This window comes from Anguilla anguilla, chromosome 1 (assembly GCF_013347855.1).
Source record: "Anguilla anguilla isolate fAngAng1 chromosome 1, fAngAng1.pri, whole genome shotgun sequence".
NCBI classification, from domain to species: domain Eukaryota; kingdom Metazoa; phylum Chordata; class Actinopteri; order Anguilliformes; family Anguillidae; genus Anguilla; species Anguilla anguilla.
In genome coordinates, this window is record NC_049201.1 from 70,570,877 (window position 1) to 70,581,365 (window position 10,489).

Here is a 10,489-nt window from a genome sequence, read left to right on the forward strand (position 1 = left end):
TAAATAAATCAAGTCATTCCTGTAAACTTAAAGTGAACATTTTAGAAAATAGGCTGTATCCTTTAAATAGCTTTCAACGGCACTATTAACACAACTGATCATTAACATTCAGCTGGTGTAATATAGCAATGTGTTGTTAACAGTTATGCAATGCTCAGTTACGTTGTCTGATTGTCTTTGTAAATTTCCAAGACTACCTCACTGAATACACTATATAGACACTAGTAACAAGATTATTCTGAAAATTATCAATAAATGCACATTTTAATTTAAAACTAAGTATTTTTGTTGGTATATAATAAAACCCTTTGATGAAGAATCGGACATACACAGTACACCTTATGAATATTAATTCATATCTTATATGAAATATTACAGCATTTTAAAAAGTATAACTGGATTTGCTGATAATTGAGAGTCATGCACCAAAATCTTTGGCACTCAGTAGATGAAGTTAGCCTATGAAGTAAGTTTCCATCCAGGTTAGTTTCCACTGCACATATGTGCATGCAGAGGGTGAGAATCTCTCTCACACACACACACACACACAAACACATACACTGTGGGTGGGTGTGTGATGGTGAGATATTTATCTTTTTTTTTTGTTTGGCAAGGTTTGAAACAGTTCATTACAATTAATCTCATCATGATTTCGTTATTCATAGTTTTTCTGATTATCCTGAAGTACCGTGAGTATTATTATTATTATTATTATTGTTGTTGTTGTTGTCGTTGTTGTTGTTGTTGTCGTCGTCGTCGTCGTATGCAAGTACTTGAAGGTGGATCATGTTTAACTCTGTTTTCTGTCCCTTAGAAACTGCTGAAGGTTTGGATAACCCTGTTTCTATAGTATTCAAGGACATAGGACAAAATGTGACCATCCACAGCCGTGTCAAAGAAATAGCGATTTATGACACATCCGTCAGCTGGTACCGTCAGAGACCGAGTGGAAAGATGGAGCAAATAACTAATTTAAACTCATACAAGTTAAAGGACGGTCGTTACAAGGGAGAGCTTCGCGTGAACTCTAAGGATGCGCATCTAACCGTCTCCAGTGCAACAATCGGCGACTCCGGACGCAGCTTCGCCGCGGTGCTTTCTAAAAAAAACTTCAAACTGGGTTCCTCCACAGTTGTAGCCGTAAAAGGTAAGATACAAGTGCATGCCATGGCAGAATTACGTTGGGGATTTTCCCGCAAAATTGTCTTTGTAAAGAGCAACATTTCTGCGATATTACGGATTGCAATATTTGTAAACCCGAAGGTCGATCTCATAACAATTATCTGTGTATAGGAGTTATATATATATATATATATATATATACACCGATCAGCCACAACATTAAAACCATCTGCCTAATATTGTGTGGGTCCCCCTCGTGAAAAACCGCCAAAACAGCTCTGACCCGAGTTTTTAAAGTCATGTGGAAATAATTCACCCTCTAACAATATCTTAGCTTTTTATAGCCCTGTCGCAACTAATAACGTAATAAACTACCAATAGTGTAATAACGTCCAATAATGTAATCCATTTCAAATTTTTTTATGTAATGAAAAACAATTCATGTAATAAGTAGTAGTAGTGTACTTTATTGATCCCTGCAGGGATTTTGCACTGTTGCAGCATCAAAGACAACAAAGTAACACAATCAGATACAAATTTACAGTAGATACAAATATATACAGAAATCCAAATATACCAGAGGACACCTTCAGAGGTGGAGTCCATGCCTCGACGGGTCAGAGCTGTTTTGGCGGCACGAGGGGGACCTACACAATATTAGGTAGGTGGTTTAAATGTTGTGGCTGATTGGTGTGTGTATATATATATATATATATATATATATATATATATATATATATATATACACCTACAATAAGAAACAGCAATGCCGCCATGCAGGATTGCGGATAGATTAAGTGGAAAGGGCCAATTCAGTGGAGGTAGGCAACATTTTTGTTCTTTAAGGAACATATTTCCAAAATGTTGACACCCATGTTGGGTACTGAGTAGGCCAGCCTTTACAAGCAAAAAGGTGCAACCGAATGATGTTTTGATACAACTTGATATGGATACAATTTGATGCACCTGTACCACCTCAGTTGCAAGCGTTGGTATCTTTTCATGCACTCTTTCATATGTTTTTCTGAGAGTGTTTTTAATACACAGCAGAACAAAGTCTCGGCTATCATTGCCACAAGGACATTGTTGAAGCTGAACCTGTCAAAAGTCACTGTGAATAGACTACACTCTGCATCTTGTATTTGGAAAATTCTGATTTCACCATTTAATCATATTACAGGGAGCAGTGGGCACTGTATAACTGGTTTGTTCTGTTCCTGGACATTTGGCTCTTTGTAATGTGAACCCTACGAGTTTCAAAAACAGAAATCTCACAATATCTACATTCATTTGATAAGATTTCTCAAATTGGGAAAAAAATTTGACACCATTCGACTTCAAAGACAACTGAGTTTGAGGCAGAGATAAAATATTTGATTGAGTAGTCTTCCTTTCATCCAACCACAAACGCCAAATTCAGTTGTCCAACAATAAGTGCTTCAAAGATTCAACAGAAACAAAAGAGGGAAAAAGTAATAAAAATATGAATAAAATCTAATTGAATTTAGTCACATTCTTCACCACCTCAATTGCTATTCTCCCCCAGTTACTGAACACCGCAGATAGTTTTGAACATCTCCACTTGAAGCTTATCATAAATAAACTCCAGTTTTACTCTGGCACAAATTAAACCTGAACATTACAACAAATCAAACAGTTTTGCCTGATGAAGAAGAAAGCTTTCAAATGTGCATCTGTGCTTTCATCCCCAGTGGACACATAAATAAAAACAGTTTCAGAGAACACACAAGACAACTCTTTAAACATGGCCTCAATATTCTCAATTATTGATTATAGTTCAGCTGTCAGTGACTATTTGTCTTTGCTCCCTTGTCTTGTTGAATTATTGAGCGTGCTGAGTGATTTGGATAACACTTTATTACCTGGTTTTCAATTTTGTTTTATTCATAAAGATAAATAGTTATGCCATAGGATTGTGGGAAGTTTCATTCCTACCTCAACACGTTTTGTAAGATAGACAATGAAAATGGCAATGGAAGAAAATCTGTACAGAAACATGGTTCTCAACTGTAAGGTCAAACAACTATGTGGTTATTAATCTAACTCTGCTATGTGAGTGAAGGTTTTCAGCTCAGCAAATGCTTGAAACAGGAGGCATAACTTTCCCTAAGTGTGTCCACCAATCAATGTCAGGTTATAATTAGATTTATTTAACCAGGTAGGTCAGTTGAGAACAGGTCATTTACGGTGATGACCAGTCATGTAATTTTAATTTCCCATTGTGGTTTCATGAGACCCATTCTGCTATACATCCCGTCTCTCTTTCTCCTCAGATCCCAAGAGCCTCCCTGTAATGCACGTGTTCCTCAGTCGCACAGGAACCATTCTATGTGAATTGAAAGGTGGGGGTCCACACTGGAGTGATCCTCAGTGGGAAACAGATGATGCCAAAGACAGGCTGACGTTGTCGGAGGCCAAAGCTAAAACTTTTGTAGATGAGCACGGCGCATTCATACAGTCCTCCATCCTCTCTTTGAAAGACAGGATCTGTGGTTTGAACTGTGTCTGTAGGCACAGCACTGGAGTCATTATTCGAACCCAGCTCATGCATGATAGTAAGAAAATGTTTTTTTTTCTCCCTGTTTTATGCTTTATCTTCTCATGATCCGTCTCCCTTTCACTTATCATAATTGTCTGGCTATTAGCCAACTCTCCCCAAAATTTTAAATGTAACAATTGTAAGTACCTTCACAGTGTAGTGCATTATTGTTGCCTATTTAATCGCTTTTCCACTGCATGGTACCGGCTCAACTCGACTCGACTCTACTCGCCTTCTGTGGTTTTCCATCGGGCAAACGTTGTGGATAGTACCTGGTACCTGGTACTTTTTTTGGTATCACCTCCGTCGAGGTTCCAAGGTGATACCAAAAGGTGACGTGAAACACAGCATACCACTGATTGGTCAGAAATGGCAGTGTCATGTGGCATTGCTATGACGACCAGCTACATTGACGGGGGTACTATCTGCAGTGGAAAACTAAGTACCTGGTACCAAAAGCGAGTAGAGTTGAGTAGAGTCGAGTCGAGTTGAGCCGGTACCATACGGTGGAAAAGCGGCTTTTATGGTCCCAGTAGCCTATGATTTTAATCAAGTTGCCAAACTTAGCTAGGGTAACATATTGAGTTCTGCATAATACATACACAAAATTTAATTAAGATGTTCCGAATCTTAAGTTAAGTATTATAATTAGGTCCTGTACCTCCATCAAAGATACAAGACTATCCAGGATCTATAACACTCATTCTCAGAGTCTGTGTGTAATTATAAGTTGTTTTGTCATATTGAGACGCTACTTCAGTGCAAGGATCAGTGCCAGCTTCAGGCAAGGATCAGTGCCAGCTGCTGCTGTACCTGTCTCCCCTGGCTGTGGTGCTGCTGCTCGTGACTGTGACAGCCAGTGGGCTGTGGGCCTGGAGACAGAGGAAGCAGAGCCCTATAGCACAGGTCAGATATTCAATACAACTGTCTCCTGAAATATATCAAGTATAATGCTGGAGTGAAGAATGTGCTTTCAGTAACTGGGAACTCGACCTTGCAATTATAGCGCGAGAAGGCGAGCCTGAACTTGGCGCGCAAGCACGTTCCTTATCTGTAAGCGATCAGTCATCAGGTGAAATCTATGGCGTCAATTTAATGCCAATAATCAGCGCGAACAGATATTCACTGCGCGAGCACAGAACCACTTTCACGCGTGTACATTTCAACACCGAGAGCAAAACAATGAGCCGTCCGCGAGGTTCTACTAGCTCCCGAAGAGCCACTTTCTCCTCGCGCGGAGTAGAATTGATTTTTGTCAGTGTGGGGGCGGAGACTTATGCTAATATGTTCACTGGTATGATTGGTCACTTTAAATACGAAGCCCATACACTTGCTATGCCTTCTAATGCCAATGTTCTTGTTAGCTAAGGGATGATATGGAGACAAGTTGTGAGCTGCCTACCGGAGACAAGTGAGGAGCGAGGAAAAAGTGGCTCTTCGCGAGCGAGGAGAAATATTTTGCGAGCGAGTAGAACTAGCTCGCGCGCGGCTCATGGTTTTACTCTCGGTGTTGAAATTTGCGTGCGTGAAAGTGGTTTTGTGCTCGCGCATTGAATGTCTGCTCTCGTGGCTGCTTGTTTTACTCGCGCAGTGAATATCTGCTCGCGCTGATTATTGGCATTAAATTGACGCCATAGAAATCAGACATCACTCTGTTCTGCAGACATGCCACATGTTCTCTGTCTCCTGCTCTTCGTGCTGTCCTGCAGTGAGTAATTTTATTTAAATTATTTTAATAATATAAATAATGTGTAATAAAATACGATGTGAATGTGTTCTTATTTATAAAATAATAATAAAAACACGTTAAATGTATGAGATATTTGTACAGTTTTAGGTATGCCTACATTTTTACAACAGTAATTTTTAATTGTACAAATAATTTAGAAACAAATAGGCATATTCGGTAACGTTCTACAAGTCTGTATGTAAAAAAGCAACGGTATAACAGGGAATGTACATAAGTACGTAAAAAGTAAAATTAAATAAAATTCCACTAAAGTGATCGTTGTTGTAAATAAATGAAGCGAGATAGAAAAAATTGACAATATAAGACAACGTGTGTCACAGTGAGGGATCAAGAATGTCGTAGCTCTTAGCCGGAGTCGTTTTGCATTCTTCTTTTTCATATATTCCATATGTAAACAATCAAACAGTTCATTATGGATAATGGAAAAGTTAGGCGAAGTCTTAAAGCATTTTGCCTTGTTGATAAGAATTTCACCCGTCAGAACAACATTGTTTAACAGAAATTATGAAATTAACATTATGTTTTCATCAGAGAAATTCATTATGTTAGTTTTCAACTATTCATGAAGATCATCCCTTGTATATACAAGAGAATAATATTTGAACTACTGTTTTAATCTCATCTGGACAAAAGATATAGGCCTATTATCATTTTCGCAATTACACCTGAGCCAGACGTATTTTTGGTAAGGTATATTCAGTTCAGTATATTGAAATTGATTCCTTCCACTGTAGAAGGAATCGGGAAGTGTAGGTAGGCCTACTTGCTTTGTAATCTTTTTATAATACACAGTACAATGTCCAGTGTTAATTCAAATCAAACAGTGTTGATTTAACTCTTATCAGAAAATATTTGTCCCACATTCCAGTTGAATTAACATTGGACATTTTACTGTGGATGGTTGGGGAAAATAGAGGTTATGGAGTTTCGGTTTGAGACCACTGTGTTTAGATCTGCTGTAAAACAGTCACGAATGAATCTGTGTGACAGTTTGTCATTATTGAAGGAAAGACCATTGATGAACAGAGGTGGAATAGATGGCGTTGTAGATGAGGTAGGTGCCTTTTCTGATATCTATCTCTGTTTATTGCAGCCAATTCTGTGACCTGCTCGCTCATATTCGCCACAACGGGCAAGGACGTCACACTCCGCTGCCAGTGTTCCAAGAACCGGAACTGTCACGAGGGGGTTATCCGCTGGGTTCGAATGGACTCGAATGAATCACTGCAAATTATAGATAATAAATGTGAGCAATCGCACTGCCGATTCGCCAACAAAACATTAAATGGCACTCAAGTTGTACTCCTGACGATTGCTCAGGTTGAACCAGGGGATTCTGGTCGATATTACTGCGTAGAGCACAACAAACGCGACATCCAATTTAACGACAACGGAACCCTTTTAATGGTCGGAGGTGAGTAGGGACCCCGTCCCCAAACAGTCCTTCTGCTGTCAAAAACTTCCATTGGAAAATATATCCTGGCTGCAGGCTAAAGTACTGTGATGTGAAAGGACTGTGATTTTGCCGTGTAACATCGTTTAGGAGTATAAAACTAGATCATGAAATGTTTGAAAAAAACATGCCAAACATGCCTCACTCATGACAGGCTAACTACACAGTAAAATGTTCAGTGTTAATTAAACCGGTGCCAAATGTACCTTGTTAAGATAATTAATACTGGACATGTTACTGTGTAGTATGTCTTAAGAAAGTAATCCATGTAAAAGTTGCACGCATGTCATTTTCTTAGAGTAGGCCGCAAGATCCGAAATATAGGCTATAGCAGGTCGTTGGGAAAACAGTGACCTGGGGGGATAATAAATGCACCCAACATTTACTGGCACCTGAAGATGCAATGTGACCTGTACCTGTCAATCAGGATGATTGTTGCTAGTTTATAGTTTCACTGATCATGTGTGATAAAATTAACTGAACTGTGAGCTATCATCCAGACAGTAGGGAGTATTTATGCAATCATGAAGGCACATTGTGCTTAAATTATTTAAAAGGTTTTCAGCAGGTAGTTTATTGATCTATTGTATTCTGTCCTTCCATTTCGTTATATATTAGTAGTCACTGAAATTATACGGAAACATAGAAAGATGGAGTATTATTTAACGTTTATTTGCCCTAATCTGTTGTATTGTTTTTGAGCAGATGTCTGGACAGACAGCAGTGAAGTGCATTTGCTGAATGAATGGACGGGTGAGGGTGCAAGCCCAGAGCTGGATTGGAGTGAAGCTCAAACACCAAACAGTAGTCAAGAGTTTATATTTGAATGGAGGAATGAGACTAATGCGAGTGCCCTTCTGGATGTACGGCACACTGAGTTGCGCTGTGTAGTGACCAGACTCAGTGCCCCCTGGGTAAATATCTACTGGCGGTCGACCCGCGAATCATGGAAAAAAACTGGCCAGACCTGGTCTTTGACAGACAACGAGAGAGGGTAAGTGGGGTTCAGGGAAATTCTTGCATTCAAATGGCCTGTTCTTATTTTGCATAAAAATATGCATTTGAGGGCTTCTGTTGGTGAAGTTGGTGAAGGCCAGGACCTCTAGCATAAACATAGCTATCGTAAGTCTCATATCATTACCTAACTGAAACCAGGAGTCCTCAGTGCAGGGCACATTGGGTCTCAATTGTAATAGAACATGCATATATAATACTGATAATCGTAATGTCACTAATTTTCATTTTTCTCACCTTATTTTATCAATGATGAGTAATTAAAATGATTGAATAAGGCCTGTCAAACCATAATCTCCTCAATATCTCTGAAAAAAAGTAGTTGCGTTGTTATGTGCAATAATTTCGTTTCTTTAATTGGACTAATGAAACAGGGTTTGAGGCTTGCTTATTCCAACCAGTGGCTTGAGATTATAAGGAAAGTAACTTTTTGTACAAGTAGTCTATGCTTCTGTCTAAATTCTTGCTTTATTATTGACAGGTACAGGATAGAGAGCCGGTTGCGAATTGGACTAAAAGTGAAGTCTGGCAGGGAGGATGAGGGGATGGATTTGGATAAGATGGTGGAAATGGATGAAGAATTGTGGTGTGAGGTCCAGGTTGGGGTGGATGTCTCTTTTCAGAGCCTAAATTTTTCATTCCGTCAGCAAACCCATACTGACCCTGGTTGCCAGGGGCGACATAGCTCAGGAGGTAAGACCGATTGTCTGGCAGTCGGAGGGTTGCCGGTTCAAACCCCGACTTGGGCGTGTCGAAGTGTACTTGAGCAAGACATCTAACCCCTAACTGCTCTGGCGAATGAGAGGCATCGATTGTAAAGCGCTTTGGATAAAAGCGCTATATAAATGCAGTCCATTTACCATATCACATTTTATCTAACTATCTATCTATCTATCCATCCCATTCTATAAATTTAAATGATATTCTATTGTGGGCATTCATTATATGCAAGTAAGTACATCAACAGACTGTGTGTATATATCCTATGTTGATGATAAATATGCACATGCTTGTGTGCAGAATGAGAACATATAGCACTGTGCCATATAATACAACAGCACCATCTTCTGTCTACTGATGTTTTTGCACTCAAAGCAGACTGCATGAGTTCATGAAGATTCCATGGCAATGGCCGACTGTAGCCTGCTGTACTGGATAACTAGATTCAACAATGAATATGCACAATATGTAATTGTACATTTAATAGAAAGTTTGTGTATAGTCACTATTATAGTCCAATATGGTTCTATGTGATTTTCAGAATGGTGCAATGGACTCCGATATGGTGAAATAGCCCTTTGTGTGCTCTGTGTGTGTCTTCTCACCCTGCTCATCTGTGACTGTCTCCGCCACCAGCACAAAGGTATGCTGTTCATGCTCCCCTAACACTGAAGGAGAAAATGTGTGAATGACATGCCAGTAAACACCACACAGAGACTGGAGCAGACATGAGGGGAAGCTGAGAGGTGTGGAACATAAAGTGCAGAGAGACCAACAGAAATAAAGAGGGGATTAAGAGGGGACAGCAATAAAACAAACAAAAAAAAACGGATTAAGGGAGATAAACTGAAATCTTAGTAAGGGACTGAAAAGGAGAGAAGGGCCAAACAAAGGGGAAATGGAATGACTGAAATAAATGACTGAAATTACAGGAGTGTTACTCTCCTGTGTTTCAGGTTCAGAACCGCCAGCGACCGAAATGTCAACAACATTGGACTCTTGCGTAAGCATTTTGCATGTTCCCTCACATTAACAGCATCATTCAATAACAGAATGAAGTATTTAATTCAACTGAACTAACAAGTCATATTTATGCATGTCTTTGCAGAGAGATGTTGTCTTATCAGACATCAACTATGCTCATCTGGATTTAAAGAATCAACCCAAGACAGAGAGAAGACAAAGACAGAAGAGCAGACAGGAAAACAGTCATGAAGACGGACTGGTGTACAGCGAAGTGGGACACAAACATGTTTGAAGATTACAGCATGGGTTAAAGATGGAAAGAGACATTCACATGCCTTCAGAAGAAGAAATACAGAAAGTCTCACTGATACTACAGGAACTCCCCAGGGAAAAAAGGACAGAAAGGCAAACAAAGACAGGCAGATCTGTCCAGTCATTTAGGTTTTGAATATCTTGTGTTTGTCTCTCAGTGTAAACTTGCAGTGTTTGTGATTTTTTCCAGACCTCCTAATTTTGGGGATGCATTAACAGAAATGCATGTGTCTATAAGAGCAGTGCTTCCTAAAGAATTATTTTGACCTATGATCTATCACTTGAAGATCTTTTTTTCTGCAGCATACCAAAATGATACAATGAATATGCTACTTGTCGCAATGTTGCCTTATTATCCTGCTGATCAATGAGAAATGCGCGAAATGTGCTGAATTTATCTAAAGTGAACTGTTTGGTCAATTACTTTTTTTACTTAGCTCATGTTTTATGCAATGAATTAGTCATTTAAAATTTTCATGTTTTTTTTCTCACCCCAAAATAAATTCCTGTGACGCTAACTGTGCATCGTGTTTCTGCTGTCTGGAAATTAAAAGATCTGCTGTAATTATAAAGTAGATTCTGAGACCTGTGT

General features: G+C 39.2%; 2 protein-coding genes across 5 annotated transcripts in view; both read left to right on the forward strand.

Moving 5' to 3' along the window:
* Positions 1–10,444, forward strand: part of LOC118220781 — a 39,054-nt gene extending 28,610 nt beyond the window's left edge. The window contains exons 2-8 of one of the 4 annotated variants that reach the window (XM_035405011.1): positions 4,443–4,588; positions 6,526–6,846; positions 7,591–7,879; positions 8,381–8,592; positions 9,161–9,262; positions 9,576–9,622; positions 9,728–10,444. In XM_035405011.1, coding sequence (XP_035260902.1) covers positions 6,639–6,846; positions 7,591–7,879; positions 8,381–8,592; positions 9,161–9,262; positions 9,576–9,622; positions 9,728–9,877 — 1,008 coding nt within the window. In that variant the 5' untranslated portion in view covers positions 4,443–4,588; positions 6,526–6,638 and the 3' untranslated portion in view covers positions 9,878–10,444. Of the gene's footprint in view, positions 1–4,442; positions 4,589–4,904; positions 5,391–6,525; positions 6,847–7,590; positions 7,880–8,380; positions 8,593–9,160; positions 9,263–9,575; positions 9,623–9,727 lie in introns of those variants that run through there. The other 3 variants (XM_035405001.1, XM_035404994.1, XM_035405020.1) reach the window with 3 other exon arrangements.
* Positions 564–4,739, forward strand: LOC118230071. The gene is made up of 5 exons (XM_035422848.1): positions 564–689; positions 815–1,147; positions 3,417–3,635; positions 4,443–4,588; positions 4,689–4,739. Exons 1-5 carry the CDS (start codon positions 578–580, stop codon positions 4,737–4,739), a joined length of 861 nt encoding a protein of 286 aa, XP_035278739.1. The 5' UTR covers positions 564–577.
* Positions 10,445–10,489: the final 45 nt, after the last annotated feature.

Bases quoted from the DNA above. Each gene is read 5' to 3' on its own strand.
- LOC118230071 (XM_035422848.1), top strand. From the start codon at position 578: ATGGTGAGATATTTATCTTTTTTTTTTGTTTGGCAAGGTTTGAAACAG. The intron at 690-814 runs GTGAGTATTATT...TCTGTCCCTTAG, and splicing joins TCTGATTATCCTGAAGTACC to AAACTGCTGAAGGTTTGGAT. The intron at 3,636-4,442 runs GTTTGAACTGTG...ACGCTACTTCAG, and splicing joins TTTGAAAGACAGGATCTGTG to TGCAAGGATCAGTGCCAGCT.